The sequence below is a fragment of the Myxine glutinosa genome, chromosome 5 (genome assembly GCF_964187855.1).
Source record: "Myxine glutinosa chromosome 5, kmMyxGlut1.1, whole genome shotgun sequence".
Taxonomy (NCBI): domain Eukaryota; kingdom Metazoa; phylum Chordata; class Myxini; order Myxiniformes; family Myxinidae; genus Myxine; species Myxine glutinosa.
Window position 1 is genome coordinate 34,766,553 of NC_136265.1, and position 16,485 is coordinate 34,783,037.

General features: G+C 43.5%; 1 protein-coding gene across 5 annotated transcripts in view; it reads left to right on the top strand.

Annotated features, from left to right (window-relative positions):
- The window catches only part of LOC137427718 (protein kinase C alpha type), a 133,162-nt gene that overhangs the window by 83,205 nt on the left and 33,472 nt on the right, over nucleotides 1-16,485 (top strand). For all 5 annotated transcript variants that reach the window (XM_078777862.1, XM_078777863.1, XM_078777860.1 and 2 more), the window contains exon 11: nucleotides 4,312-4,403. In XM_078777862.1, the coding sequence (XP_078633988.1) occupies nucleotides 4,312-4,403 (92 nt within the window). The remainder of the gene's footprint in view (nucleotides 1-4,311; nucleotides 4,404-16,485) is intronic.

Below are 16,485 nucleotides of genomic sequence, written 5' to 3' on the forward strand. Positions count from 1 at the left end.
AAGACAAAGTTTCCTCGAAAGGCTGCACGAACAAATGGAAGCAATGTTTCTTCCAGAATGGCCCTGTGCTTGAACTGGTTCAGGTTTCCATTCAGAACAAGCAGGTCAGTTTTGCCCCCTGCATGAAAGGCCGCCAAAACGGTCACCCCACCACCTCCAGCTTGGACTCTTGGCACTTTACAATCTTCGTTGTAGGCTTCATGCACTTGTCTGCGCACTCGGACGCGGCCATCTTGACGATAGACCAGACGTCTAGACTTGTCACTGAAGATCACGTGATTCCAGTGTCCTGGCTGCCATTGACGGTGCTCTCTGGCCCACTGCAATCGGCGCTGGCGCTGTTGTCTGGTCAGATGTGGCTTTCTCAGGGGACACCTGGCACGATAGCCTGCTTGAACCAGTCGTTGGTTGACTAGCCTTCTGGATACAGGCACATTTGTCAGTTGCTGCCACTCAGCCCTAAGCCGATTAGCTGAATTGGTGCGGCCATTGCGGACTAACTGGTGCAGCTGGCGATCATCCCTCCTTGTGGTTCTGCGGGGACGTCCTGACCTCGGTATTGGATTAGGGACACCCCTCTGAGCATTTCGTTTCAGGATCTTTGACACCTGACCTTGAGTGATGCCATACTGCCGAGCAATAGCACGCTGTTTCATGCCGGAATTTCGTAAAGCCGCCACTAAATGACAAACAGCATTGTCGAGTTGATGGACCATCTCCAGGGGAAGCGGAAATAACTTTTGTAGATGTGCAGCAGTTGTTTTCCACTAATACAGAACGCAACAACCCTTATATACCCGATTGTGAAGCCAATCGTCAAATGTACCTGTCCGTACATTTTGTCACGCCACCTGTGATATAATCCTGTTATTGACTTCTTGCTGCGACAGACAATCAGTGACATGGTTCTTTTAACAAAGAAATCACCGAAGCGTAAAAGAAACTCACCAGATTGATATACCGAGTTCAGAAAGTAAACCCAAGTCAAGAAAAAAAAAAAAAAATTCCATATTAAATGCCAAGTCTGTATATATATATATATATATATATATATATACATATATATATATATATATATATATATATATACATATATATATATATATATATATACATATACATATATATATATATATATATATATATATATATATATATATATATATATATATGTATATGTATACAGTCACGTGAAAAAGTAAGTACACCCAATGTAAAGTTTTGACTTTTTCAACATATTTCAATATACAGCTATTTGATCTTCATTTCAATAATATTGAGAGATAAAGGTGATATAATATAACAAATATCATGAAACATTTACATTTTGTAGTCCATTGTATAATTTAAATAAACATAAATGCAAATTTCGCACGTGGAAAAAGTAAGTACACCCTTGGCTCTAATAGGTGGTATTGCCCCTTTGGCAGAAACAACCTCAAGTAGGCGTTTCTTATAACTGTCTACCAGTCTCTGACATTGACTGGGGGAAATTTTTGTCCACTCGTCCATGCAGAATTCTTTCAGCTGTGCGATGTTTGAGGGGTTTCTTGCATGCACAGCTCGTTTCAAATCCCCCCACAACATCTCGATGGGATTTAGATCCCGGGCTTTGACTTGGCCATTGCAGAACCCTCCATTTCTTTCTTTTCAGCCATTCCTTGGTGGATTTACTGGTATGTTTAGGGTCATTGTCATGTTGCAAGGTCCACCTTTGGTTGAGCTTCAACTCTCCGACAGATGGCCTCACATTATCCTCAAGCACCCTCTGGTACAATGAAGAATTCATCGTGAATTCTATGATGGTGAGCTGCCCAGGCCCTGATGCAGCAAAGCTGCCCCAAACCATAATATTTCCACCACCATGCTTTACAGTTGGTATCAGGTTCTTGTGGTCAAATGCTGTCTTTGCTTTTCGCCAAACATGTCTTCTGTTACTGTGGCCAAATAGCTCTACCTTTGACTCATCTGTCCAGAGCACATTGTTCCAGAAGTGCTGGTCTTTGCCTAGGTGTTCATTGGCAAACTTTAGTCTTGCCCTGATGTTCTTTCAGGACAGCAAAGGTTTCCTCCTGGCACACCTCCCATGTAGATCAAATTTGTGCAGCCTCTTTCTAATGGTAGACTCGTGCACTTTGACATCAACAGTGGCAAGGGCTACCTGTAGGTCCCGTGACGACATTCTGGGGTTCTTAGAGACTTCTTTCAGCATCTTGCGGTCTGCTCTCGGGATGAATTTGCGGCCTGGCCTGAACAAGTTGGCAGTTGTTTGGAATCTTCTCCACTTGTAGATGATCTTCCGGACAGTCGAATGATTGATTTCAAATTGTTTGGAGATCTTTTTAAATCTCTTCCCAGACTCGTAGGCATCTATAACCTTCTTTCTGAAGGCCTCAGAGAGCTATTTTGATTTAGGCATGGTGACGCCGCACACTTCAACAACAAAGAGCAAACGAAACTAAATGTCTGAGGTTTAAATAAGACAGGTTCATTCACGATCCTCTCTGACGATGTTTTCATCATTTGCACCCGAGCTGGTGCACCTGATTCTAATTTTAGGTATTTGAAGTAGTGATAAATGTCGGGGTGTACTTACTTTTTCCACATGCGAAATTTGCATTTATGTTTATTTAAATTATACAATGGACTACAAAATGTAAATGTTTGATGATATTTGTTATATTATATCACCTTTATCTATCAATATTGTTGAAATGATGATCAAATCGCTGTATGTTGAAATATGTTGAAAAAGTCAAAACTTTACACGGGGTGTACTTAATTTTTCACGTGACTGTATATATTGTTGCGGATCTCAGCGCCGGCCTTTTCCCCTTACCAAGGGAGGATTAGTCCCCTTGTCTTTGACTAGCCGATGGGACCCGGGACCTATGACGTCCCTCCCGGACAGCGCGAAGTAGGGTTGTAGGACTAATCACTAACACCTAAGTACTCGCGCTGCCCAGAAACAAGGAAATAAGCCCCGCCCGAATCACGGGTGTTGGTGGATACGCCGAGCGGTAGCGAACCCGTGACCTGAGCCGTTATCAATGACTAAACCCGATCCAAGCAGTTCTTAATCGTGCTACGCTTACCCAATGATGGAAATCACAGAAACGGTCGAATTTGGAAGAAAGGAAGAACACAATTTATTTACACAATGTACAATGGTTCAGCAGAAGAAGACACAGTGCAGTCCTTAAGTACAGTCTTAACTTATTCCCAAGACAAACGGGCCCGTACACACTCAGACACACTCACACGGGGATGCAGACAAACAGGTTGATGGTCCAGGGATGGCGTCCAGGCAGCTCCCCCTCCGGTCCCCAACTCACACCGCGAAGAAACAGCGGCCAGGAGCCCTCCGCGTGTCGTTGGCGCGCACGAGGTTATTACAGGGCGAACGGTGGGGCTGGCTTTGGCGGTTAATCACTCGCGTGGCTGCGTATGTAATAGTTCAATATACGGTCACAATGTGCTCTGCAATTCCCCAAGTCCTCGCGCAAATCCTCTCCAACAAGTCCTCTTACACCGCAATTCTTTCACCCAACGAGTCCTCCTCATACAGTTCTCATCAGTCCTCGACTCGAGCGCCTGCCTCTCCCTACTCATAGCTCCTCCATTCAACACCGCGCATCCCTTCTCATCACTCAGAACTGCGAACTCATGAGCGCCTCTCCCTTCTTATAACTGAGGTGGGGTCCTCGCGCAAAGGGTTTTATTGCCATGCCCTTGGAACCCTCTGGAACTTGCCAGATGCGCCCTTACCATGCCCTATCATGCCATGCCCACAGAGCCCCGGTTGGCTGATGGCCCTTACCGTCACCGCCTCTGACGTGCTCCTCGACTCTGCCACACCCCGACCCCGCGCTCCTCCCTCTTTCCAGGCCTACCTCGTGTCATTTGACTAGTTCGAGCGAACAAAGGGCAGCTAATGCTGATGGCAGCCAAAGCGTAACACACGGAGGGATCAGCCAATTTGGGGCACGGGATCGAGTTTGCCCATAGATGAGATTGGAGGGTGACCGCAAAATGAAAGGGACCTAAGCTCATTTCTTTACACAACGCAGATATTACTAGGGAAATGGCCTACTCTTACACATACTATGACATAACTAATACTCTAAGTGGGCCTACGTGTTGCTTGTGGACTAACTATGGGGTGCAAACCTTTAGCCTTTAATGATGTCATATATACAAATCTCAGAACCGTAGCAATATATTCACTATTAATGAAAGTGAATGAAATTTTTGGTATTGCATCACTTTTGTTGTTGCTTTTGGGCTGCTACTAAAATCCTTTCCTCGCAGGACCGCCTCTACTTCATTATGGAATACGTGTCTGGCGGAGATCTCATGTTCCAAATTCAACTCGTGGGCAAGTTTAAGGAGCCGCATGCAGTGTGAGTAACAATTGCATGCTCGTTTTCAGAGACATTCGTTCATTCGTTCATTCACTCGTGTTCGATTTGTATTAAGGATACCACACATGTGTCTGAGGGATTTGTGGGTTCAAATTCGACCGAAAGCAACAATTACGCAGGACTTGAATTGTCAGATTATTATGGAAACTAGCAACGGTACCCGCCCTACTGGTGGGGCTTCAATCGGGAGGCCCAAATGAAAAGGCAAATATCAGAAAATGAAGGCTTTTTTATTTTAAACGATTTATATCAACATCCGTTTAATCACATCATACACAAATCATCAAATTCTAAACAGTGTTTGTAGAATTTCAACAAAAGCCACATCACTGTTTATATCCGTAAATATTATTCCATCTTGATTGGAAAATTGGAAAAATTGGAAAAAATTTGGATAAACAATATAGCCTATTTTACTCCAGGGGGGTCCCATGATTACCCACCCAAAATTTCGTTGCGATCGGTTCAGCCGTTTTTGCGGTACCTGGGAACAGACAGACAGACAGACAGACAGACAGACATTATGAAACGAAATGGAGCCATTCCATATACATATGCACATGTTGGAGGATTCAGAGCTTCGGATTCATATACTGTAAGTAAAAGGTATCACACTAGGCAGTAAATAATAAATTATATTCTTCCTGGTCTCATGGTAACACGTTAAGAGTGGTCTCATGGTAACACCGTGTTAAGTTCCATCAGGGACGGTTTTACATCTTTGAACTAGAACGCCACTCAGTGGAGCGCATACTCCCGCCGTGGGTCAAGTTGGAATAATACGTTTTGTTTAACATCCCCTCTCCCCAAAACAATAAATGAAAAATAAAGTAGGCCCTAACTGTCAGATAATTTATTTTGATATATCTCGGAATTAGAGGAGAAAAACATTATTTAAGAATAAGAATAAAAGCTTCAATGCAGTAAAACAGAAAAAAAATTCCCCAAAAAATTCCTGGATCCGGAATAATATCCTGAGCTTCACCAAAAAATAATCAATTCTTCCTTATCCCAAGGGCAATCATCCCACCAACTTTCATCCAAATCCGTTCAGAACTTTTCCAGATATCTTGTTCACAAACACACGAACACACACACACACACACACACACGGACGGACACGATTGAATGCATTACTCCCTGGCGGGAGTAATAAACCTGAAAATCGCAGAGCCAGAATTATTTATTTGGTCTGGGAAGCCCATGCGAGGTTTATTTTTCTTCAGCCTCTCACAACCCTGGGTGAATATGCGATCTTTTTTTTTTTTTAAGTCGGAATTTTGCCAAATCTGTTTTATTCGTTTGTTAATATACCTCAGCCGTTGACAAATCTGGAATTATAATTTTATTTGAGGTTCAAATTAACCCAGGAGATTGTGTCAAACAATGCCTGCAAGTCTGTGCATGTGATAAATAATTAATCGTCCACAGTCGAAGACTCTTCTTCTTCATGCAATAACAACGTCTAGCTTCCAGACCATACATCCAGTCATCTTAAAATTTTGCACACTTGTTACTCTTCATAACTTCTACTACAGTATGAAGTTTCACGTCGATCAATGAAGTGGTTCAAGAGATATAAATGTTTTTATTATTTGCGTTTAATGAACGATATCTGCCAAACCACGTGACCTATCGCAAATTCCAAAAGGAAATTTTAGTAGACTGATATGCTGAACAGATCTGTGAAGTTTCCCCTCGATTGGATCACAAATGAGGGAGGAGCTGGGTTTTAAAGGTTTGTGCTTAAAAACGTCATAACTCTGAAACCATGTGATGCATGACGTCATGCTCGCTGACTTTTTTGTTCGTCATGGGTATGCGATTCTGCCTGCAAAGTTTGGCCTCGATCTGGTCAGACGTTTTGGAGAAAATTGGATTTTAGTGTTTTTCACTCAAAACAATATGGCGGCCGAACCACGTGACCTGTGACGTCATAATTACCATTAAAATATTCTACAGACCGAGTCCCTCCTATGGTGAAAATTTGCTCTCAATCGGTCCAATTATTGCAGAGAAAATGTTTTTTAAAGGAAAACATTTTTTAAAATCCCCACAAAAATTCCCCCAAAAAATTCCTGGATCCGGAATAATATCCTGAGCTTCACCAAAAACTAATCAATAATTCTTCCTTATCCCAAGGGCAATCATCCCACCAACTTTCATCCAAATCCGTTCACAACTTTTCCAGATATCTTGTTCACAAACACACGAACACACACACACACACACACACACACACACACACACACACACACACACACACACACACACACATGGACACGAGTGAATGCATTACTCCCTGGCAGGAGTAACAATGCAGAACGGAGTGAAGATTGGGAAAGAGGAGGAAGTATAGCTTTTTGAGATGCATATTGTGCTGTATTGGCCATTTTTCTCAATGGTGAAGAATCTCTTTAAAATGTTCTCGTTGATGGAAAAAATTCCAGATGCGGATCTTCACCGAAATCTAATCAATTCATCTTTGTCACACACCCACCCTGCCCACCAAATTTCCTCAGAATCCATCCATAACTTTTTAATATATCCTGCTCATGGACAGACAGCCAAACAGATAGGGGTGAAAATATAAACTCCATCCGCCTTCGGTGGCGGAGGTAATTACAATATCAACAAAAGCCTTCAAACCAGACTCAGCGGTGTAATGGTTTGAGCATCCGTTGAACATGTAGGAGTTCGGTGGCTGAAACCCCAGCGGAGTCATATGAAAGACTTTTTTTAAATGCAGTGTGCTGCTTCCTTGCTTGATGCTCAGCATTTTAAAAGGATAGAGCACAGACAATCCCCATGGGCTGGCATCCATGGGGAGAAGGAAATTCCTCCTGAGGAATTTCTCTGCGAAGTGTGGTGAGAAAAGCAGTGCCATTGTTGTGACATCGTTGGTACTCGGAGAGTCCCGAGAAGTGACGGCACTTCCTCCAAGTTCAGTGGCTGTGTTGTTTGTTTCGTCATTCTGTCCATATCCATTCTGTCCAGTTCGTCATTGTCTCCCGCTCCCTTCATTGCATATTTTATGTGTTTGTGCATGTTTTCATGTTTAATGTGTTCGCTCTTACACCAGCCTCGATTGTGTATACCAAAATATATATATATATGTGTGTGAGTCGCAGCTCCATTACGAGCCTTACACCGTGTGTGTGTGTGTGTGTGTGTGTGTGTGTGTGTGTGTGTGTAGTTATATATACTAGGGCATGCCCGTACTATATCTATATCTAAAATTATATCCCCCCCTCTATTTACATGAAATGGTTTGGTCCAAAGCGAACGGCTTGCGAGTACGGTGACAATCCCCCCCCTCTATTTACATGAAATGGTTTGGTCCAAAGCGAACGGCTTGCGGAGTTTGGTAAAGAAATCGCCATAGCGTGCACGTAATTAGTTTTAAAACATAGTTTAACGGCAACATAGTTTGCCAACGTGAAATAAATGAATACGCTCTCAAATGTGCCGTCCGAGGCAGAGTCTGTTCGCCACGTTCGGCACACGTGATAGCTCGCTGCTCTCTGATTGGTTGAATCGTTTTTTGGACATAGCTCGGTAACTACTTGTCCGATTAATATGAAACCTTGAAAAGGCACATCCTCGGGACCCCAGCAATATACCTGGCAAGTTTAAAGTATATCGGACCGGTAGTTGTCGAGAAACAGCGGTCACAGACAAACATACATACATACATACATACAAACATACAAACATACAAACATACACACAGAGATTACTGGAATTATAGATAGATGTGTGTGTGTGTGTGTGTGTGTGTGTGTGTGTGTGTGTGTGTGTGTGTGTGTGTGTGTGTGTGTGTGAATATGTGTGTGTGAATATGTGTGAATAATAGAGAGACAGAATTGTGAGGAACAGAAATGAAAAAACGAGATGTGTGTGCAACTGTGCATGCATATATATTTATATTTATTTATTTTTTATATAAAAAGCCTGGTATTTTCTTAGCGGTTAGGTTGCTGGCTTGGGATTCTAGGGTCCTGATTTCAAATCCCGGTTGGTCGTTGAACCAGGTTGGGTTGAGTCAGCCTGTCATCCTTCTGAGGTCGGCGAAATGAGTACCAGCTTACCGGGATGAATGAACCTTTTGAGTGTCTTGCATCGGAGTGACGCCCTGACTAGGATTGTGCCCAATAGTCAAGAAACTGCTTTGGCAGCCATATGCATCTGAAGATGCAGGAGTGGACATCACATATATATATATATATATATATATATATATATATATATATATATATATATATATATATATATATATATATATATATAAATACATATATATATATATATATATATATATATATATATATATATATATATATATATATATATATATATATATATAAAAATACATATATATATATATATATATATATATATATATATACATACATTTGTCAGTTGCTGCACCGGTTAGTCCGCAATGGCCGTACCAAGTCAGCTAATCGGCTTAGGGCTGAGTGGCAGCAACTGACAAATGTGCCTGTATCCAGAAGGCTAGTTAACCAACGACTGGTTCAAGCAGGCTATCGTGCCAGGCGTCCCCTGGGAAAGCCACGTCTGACCAGACAACACCGCCAGCGCCGATTGCAGTGGGCCAGAGAGCACCGTCAATGGCAGCCAGGACACTGGAATCACGTGATCTTCAGTGACGAGTCTAGATTTCTGGTATATCGTCAAGATGGCTGCGTCTGAGTGCACAGACATGTGCATGAAGCCTACAACGAAGATTGTATAGTGCCAAGAGTCCAAGCTGGAGGTGGTGGGGTGACCGTTTGGGCTGCTTTTCATGCAGGGGGCAAAACTGACCTGGTTGTTCTGAATGGAAACCTGAACCAGTTCAAGCACAGGGCCATTCTGGAAGAAACATTGCTTCCATTTGTTCGTGCAGCCTTTCGAGGAAACTTTTGTCTTCCAAGATGACAATGCACGGCCTCATCGTGCTCGCATGATCCAACACTTTCTTGCTGATCGTGGTGTAGAGCATATGGAGTGGCCTGTCATGCCCCTGGATATGAATTCGATGGAGAACTTGTGGGCAGAATTAACGCGTCAAATCGACAACTTGGACCAGCAGCCTGCCTCTGTGCGTGAATTGCAGCAGGCTATTGTAACTGCATGGCAAGCGATTCCTGTCCAAACCTTGGCAAATCTCGTGAACAGCATGCCTCAATGTGTACGTGCTCTCCTGAATGCTCGTGGGGGTTACGCGAAGTACTGAACTGTAATTTTACTGTCCGTAATCCCAGTCGTAATTTAACTTTTGTTTTTGTTAAAAAAATTTTGGCTAATGTGCAAAATAAGGAGATTCTTCTGGAAAACGCACAGAAGTTTAACACAGTACTGTCCGTGAATTGAGTTCGATATCAGTTTACATCACTTTCAAGGATCAATTTATTTGCTTCGAAATGTCAAATGTCGTTTTTGTTTCTTTTAAAGGTCACATTAACAAAATCTAGAATAATTTCAACATAATTCCAATGAACTTTTGGTTGTAAGTCATCTTGAAAAGTAAGTTCACCCCCACAAAAAAATATTCCATATTAAATGCCAAGTCTGTATATATATATATATTTTTTTTTTTTTTTTTTTTTTTTTCCAGTGCCTTCAGAAAGTATTGTTACGTTTATGGGGGGTGGATAAAAGAATACTGTAGGAGAGGTAGAACTGTATAGGAAATATCATGGACCACGTGACGTGTCGGAGTATTTCAATATATTAAGTAGGGAGAATGTAGCTTAAGGTTGTTTAATTGTGCATCATACGAGGGATGATGCCAAATTATTAATAAGGTTTAAGGATAATTTTCATGGTTTAAGGATAATGCCGTGCCAGTGTGTCACCCTCTGTAATTTTCCACAATGTGTCACCCTCTGTAATTTTCCCGAAACGTTTTTGCTGACCACCCTTAAATTGCCACAACCGCTGGCAAAAACCTAGGCTTGAGTCGGCTGAACGAAGCCCCACCCACAATGGACCTAATGAGGCAAAAGCCCCGCCCAGAAGAAGTGGGGAATCAATGGGTAGAGAGGAAGGCCGACAGGCCACGCCCCCAATGGACCTAATAAGGCGAAAGCCCTGCCAAGAAGAGGCGGGGAATCAATGGGCAGAGAGGAAGGCCGGCAGGCCATGCCCCGAGTGACGCGATTGGTTCTCAGGAGTGAGGAAGAGGAGTGCGTGTCTTCTGCTCAAACAAGAAGCTCGACATTTTTTCGGGGCTGGAAAAGGTGTGCGTGCTTTTGTGAGGCTGGCGGAGCTTTTGCTGCGCCGGCAGCATTTTGAGGAAGTCTTGGCGGCTGTGGTGCTCTTCGGGGGAGCTGGAGAGCGTGTTATGCTTGCCAGGCAGTGGGACCTAAAAGAAGGCCATCCTCACCACTCTGGGCATATTTGGCGTGTGGGCTTTCGTTGAGCGTCGCCATCTTGCTCACTCTGGCGCGGAAGGCTTGGACTTTGCCATCGCCACCACTCTCCACAAAAAGGGCCGTTTGGGACACAGATAAGTGTCGGCACAAAAAGGAAGATTTTTGTTTTTATTTTATCCTTCCCCTGTCATGTTTTGTGAGTCGGTCTGCGAGGTACCTCAAGAAATTAACTTGCCTCAGTTTTTATTTCGATATTTCCATTCCGTTTTGTATTTGCTTTATTTTGTTATTAAATCATTTGTGTATCATTTTATTGTCGTTTTTAATTGTTGTGGTTTCGGAATAAACCCGTGTTCTCTGTTCAGTTAAATATCTCGCATCTCTTCATTCCCGCGGCGCTAAAAATAACCACCATCTTTGGGAGTTAAGGCTGGTTCGGCTATCCGTCCCCAGGCGATCTTAATCGCCGGGCGACAAGACAGTATTCAGTATCTATCTATAATTCCAGTAATCTCTGTGTGTATGTGTGTGTGTCTGTGTGTGTGTGTGTGTGTGTGTGTGTGTGTGTGTGTGTGTTTGTCTGTGACCGCTGTTTCTCGACAACCACGGGTCCGATCTAATTGAAACTTGCCAGATATATTGCTGGGGACCTGAGGATGTGCCTTTTCAAGGTTTGAAATTAATCGGACAAGTGCTTCCTAAGGTATGGTCACCGTACTCGCAAGCTGTTCGCTTTGGCTTTGCGAATGGACCAAACCATTTCATGTAAATAGAGGGGGGGGGGGGGGGGGGGGGGGTTCTGTGGTCGTTACTGCCACATGGTTTCAAAGTTGCCAATGGACCAAACCATTTCATGTAAATAGAGGGGGGGGGGGTTCTGTGGTCGTTACTGCCACGTGGTTTCAAAGTTTTTTTTTGTTGTTGTTGTTTGCACGCATGTTTTTTTGCACGCACGTACGGGCAAGCACGTACGGGCAAGCACGTACGTGCGGGCACGCCCTAGTTGATAATAATAAGAATAATACATTTATTTTATATAGCGTTTTTCAAGAAGCCCAAAGACGCTTTGACAGAGGACAAAAAAACAAGTGCAAAAAGACAAAAATCAACAGGTAAATAATCAAAGCAAAAGGAAGGAGAAGAGATAGTCAGGGGTTAAATGCTGTGGGTTAAATGTTGAATGCAGTGTTGAACAGGTGGGTCTTGAGTGATGTTTTGAATGTGGTGAGTGAGGAGGAGTCTCTGATGGTGTGAGGTAGTGAGTTCCAGAGGGTGGGAGCAGCGATGGAGAAGGCCCTGTCCCCCTAGGATCTGAATTTGGTCCACATGGGGGGGGGGGGGGGGGAGGTCAGGAGGTTGGTAACAGCAGAGCGGAGGTTGCGGGTGGGAGTGTGTCTGGAGAGGAGGTCAGTCAGGTAGGATGGGGCCAGGTTATGGAGGGCTTTGTAGGTCAAGAGGAGGATTTTGCACTGGATTCTCTGGGGGATGTGGAGCCAGTGAAGCTTGTAAAGGATGGGGGTGATGTGGTCACGGGTCCGGGAATGGGTGAGTAGACGGGCAGCGGAGTTCTGAATGTATTGGAGTTTATTGATGATTTATTGAGGGTGAACCAAAGAGGAGGCTGTTGCAGTAGTCCAGACGGGAGGTGATGAAGGCGTGGATGAGGGTTTCTGCAGCCGTGGAGGAGAGGGATGGACGGAGACGGGCGATGTTTTTCAGGTGAAAGAAGGCTGTCTTTGTGATCTGTTTAGTGTATTTGTCAAAGGAGAGGGTTTGGTCAAAGATGATGCCAAGATTCCGGATGTGAGGGGAGGTGGATACTGGGAAACCGTCGATGTTGAGGGCAAAGTTGTCGGTGGATTTGGTGAGCGTTTTTGGGCCAATGATGATTATTTCAGATTTATCATAGTTAAGTTTGAGGAAGTTGATTTGAAGCCAGGATTTTATTTCAGTGATGCAGTTTGTCAGGATAGCGTGGGTGGCGGTGGAGATGGACTTGGTGGAGATGAAAAGCTGGATGTCATCGGCGAAGCAGTGGAATTGGAGACCATGACGGTGGAATAAGTGACCAAGGGGGGACAGGTACAGGATGAAGAGGAGGGGGCCAAGAACTGAACCTTGGGGGACACCTTGGGGGAGGGGAGCAGTGGGGGATTTGCAGTTATTGATGGAGATGAACTGGCGTCTGTCGGAGAGGTATGATTTTATCCAAGAGAGGGCATATCCGGTAATGTTAAAGGTGGTTTCAAGTCGGGTGAGGAGGATGGTGTGATTGATGGTGTCAAAGGCGGTGAAAGGAGGATGGTGTGATTGATGGTGTCAAAGGCGGCGCTGAGGTCGAGGAGGATGAGAATGTTGAGGTTGCCGGCGTCAGAGGAGAGGAGAAGGTCGTTGATGATTTTGAGGAGAGCAGTTTCAGTACTGTGGTTGGAGCGGAGTTGGAGTATTCACACCCCTTGACTTTTTTCACATTTTGTCGTGTTACAGCCTGAATTTAAAATGTATTAAATTGAGATTTTTTTTGTCACTGATCTACACATAATACCCCTTAATGTCAAAATTTACAAAATAATTAAAATTGAGAAGCTGAAATGTCTTGATTCAATTAGTATTCCCCCCCCCTTTGCTATGACACTCCAAATTGAGCTCAGGTGCATCCAATTTCCTTTGATCATCCTTGAGACGTCTATGCAACTTCATTGGAGTGCACCTGTGGCCAATTCAATTGATTGGACATGATTTAGAAAGAAACACACCTTTCTATATAAGGTCCCACAGTTGACAATGCATGTCAGAGCAGAAACTCGGCCATGAAGTCCAAGGAGCTGTTCGTAGAACTCCGATGTGAAATTGTGAGGAGTCATAGATCTAGGGAAGGGTATAAAACAATTTATAGAGTGTTGAAAGTTCCCAAAAGCACAGTGAGCTCCATCATTAGGAAATGGAAAGAATATGGAACTACCCAGACTCTTCTTAGAGCTGGCCGTCTGACCAAACTGAGCAACTGAGTAAGAAGGACCTTTTTCACGGAGGTAACCAAGATCCCTATGACCGCTCTGATTCAACTACAGCGTTCCTTGGCTGAGATTGAAGAACCTGCCGGAAGGACAACAGTCTCTGCAGCACTTCACAAATCTAGGCTTTATGGGAGAGTGGCCAGACGGAAGCCACTACTGGGAAAAAGGCACATGACAGCACACTTGGAGTTTGCAAAAAGACACATGAAAGACTGAGAGCACGAGGCAACGTATTCTGTGGTCTTATGAGATGAAAATTGAACTGTTTGGATTAAATGGAAAGCACTATGTCTGGCACAAACCGAGCACAGCTTATAACCCATTTAACACCATCCGCTCTGTGAAGCATGGTGGTGGTAGCATCATGCTGTGGGGATGCTTTTAGCGGCAGGGACTGAGAGACTTGTAAGGAAAGAGGGAACAATGAATGGATCCAAATACAGGCAAATGCTTGAGGAGAAGCTGCTTCAGAGTGCAAATGACCTCAGACTGCTACAAAGATTTACTTTCCAACAAGACAATGACCCCAAGCATACAGCCACAGCAACACTGGAATGGATTCAGAACAAGAACTTGAAAGTCCAGGAGTGGCCCAGCCAAAGCCTAGACTTGGATCCAATTGAGAAACTGTGGAAAGACATGAAGATTGCTGTTCACCGACGCTCCCCATCCAACTTGACAGAGCCTGAGCAAATCTGCAAGGAAGAATGGGAGAAACTCCCCAAATCCCGATGTGCAAAGCTGGTGCAGACATACCCAAGAAGACTCGAAGCTGTAATCGCTGCTTTAGGTGCTTCTACAAAGTATTGATTCAAGGGACTGAATACTTATGTAAATTAGATATTTCTGCATTTCATTTTGAATAAATTTGCAAAAAAATTCTAAAAACATTTTCACTTCGTCATTATGGGGTATTCGATATGATACAATATCGATACGATATGATACAATATGGGGTATATGATACAATATCGATCGGTGACAGAAAAATCTCAGTTTAATCCATTTTAATTCGTGGATGTGAATACTTTCTGCAGGCACTGTATATAAAAAGTTAAACCGAGGGAGCACTGTGATTGTTGAGGACTTGGAGCAATCCACGACGCAGAACCATCCCCAACGGAACGTAATGCGGTGTTTTCATGAAACCACTCTTAACGCTTCCGAAGAAGAGTTTGCTCGTTCTTAAAATGCCAGGCTTTAATAAATAATTTATTCTTCACTGATCAGTGTGATACCTTTTACCAATACCTACAGTGAGATGCAAAAGAGTGAGTCCACTTAAATGGATGCCAATCTTTCTCAAATCACAATTGAAAACACAAATTTGTAATAATATTTAAGATATGTATCCATGTTATTAATTATTTTTTTTCGTTATTATTGACAGACGCTTTGTCTTAACAAAATAAATGAAAGGTGAATACATTTGAGAGAGAGATAAAATTCATGTGAGTAGTCTGACTATGCTCCGGAGTGCATTACAACACTGTTGGGAAAAGTTTGATCAAACACAACCCATAAATTTCTTAATCAATCCCAAATGGAGTTGTAGCAGTTCTCAAGGCAAAAAGGGGTCACGCTGATTATATTGATTAATTATATGTAGAGACAGATTTCATTTTTATGCCTCCACCGCCGAAATCGCCAGAGGCATTATGTTTTCAGGTTGTCCGTCCGTCCAAAGCCTGGTGTTGGCATAGCGGTTAGGGTGCTGGCTTGGGATCCTAGGATCCTGGGTTCGAATCCTGGTCGATCGCTGAATTAACGCCAGGGGGGGTTGACTCAGCCTGTCATCCTTCCGAGGTCCGCAAATCGAGTACCAGTTCACTGGTAATTCTCTGTGTGTTGCAAGAGGTGACTAACAGGGTTGGCGGCAGGACGGGCATCCGGCCATAAAATTTGGTGCCCAAAACGACCACGTTTGGACCACGGTGCCCAAAAAAGGCCAACCCCTGCTCTGTGGGGAAAAATGGCCTCTAAAGGTGGTTCTTTGTTGTCCGTCCATCCGTGATAGGTTTTCGTTACCGCGGTAACTTGAGAATACCTGAAGGGATCTTAGTCAAACTTGGTGCAGTTATGTGTAATGAGGTAAAGATGAACTTATTAGATTTTGGGATCACAAGGTCAAAGGTCAGAGGTCATGTTAGGTAAAAATCCTGTTACTGTGATAACTTGTGAACCAGTGATGGGATTTTGAACAAACGTTGTGTAAGCTTATGTGATGCAAAGATGAACTGACTCAGGGTCAGATGTCATGTCAGGGAAAAATATGATAACTAGAGGACAGAGGAAGGGACATCGCAAAGGCGGAGGGAGGTACACCATCCCGGATGTGGGGGATCTCTGGGTGGCTTCTGGGAGATCGATTGGCTGTCTACGTGCCAGGGGCTTATTCGATAGAACTGTCTGGTGCTATAGAACAACAATAACAACAACAACAACTGTACAGCCACCATGACAGCAGCTCCAACTATGTGTTATAAAAGGTCCTTTTCAAGTGTTTCACTTCATTTTATAGCCTCACAGAGATTCATAGGTATGCAATATGTTTGTGAAATACAACATGCTCTCTTTTCATTTGAACCCGTCCACGAAGTGATGGGTCGGCACACCTGGTGTATATACTGTAATACTAAAATGATTGACAGCTCATGCACC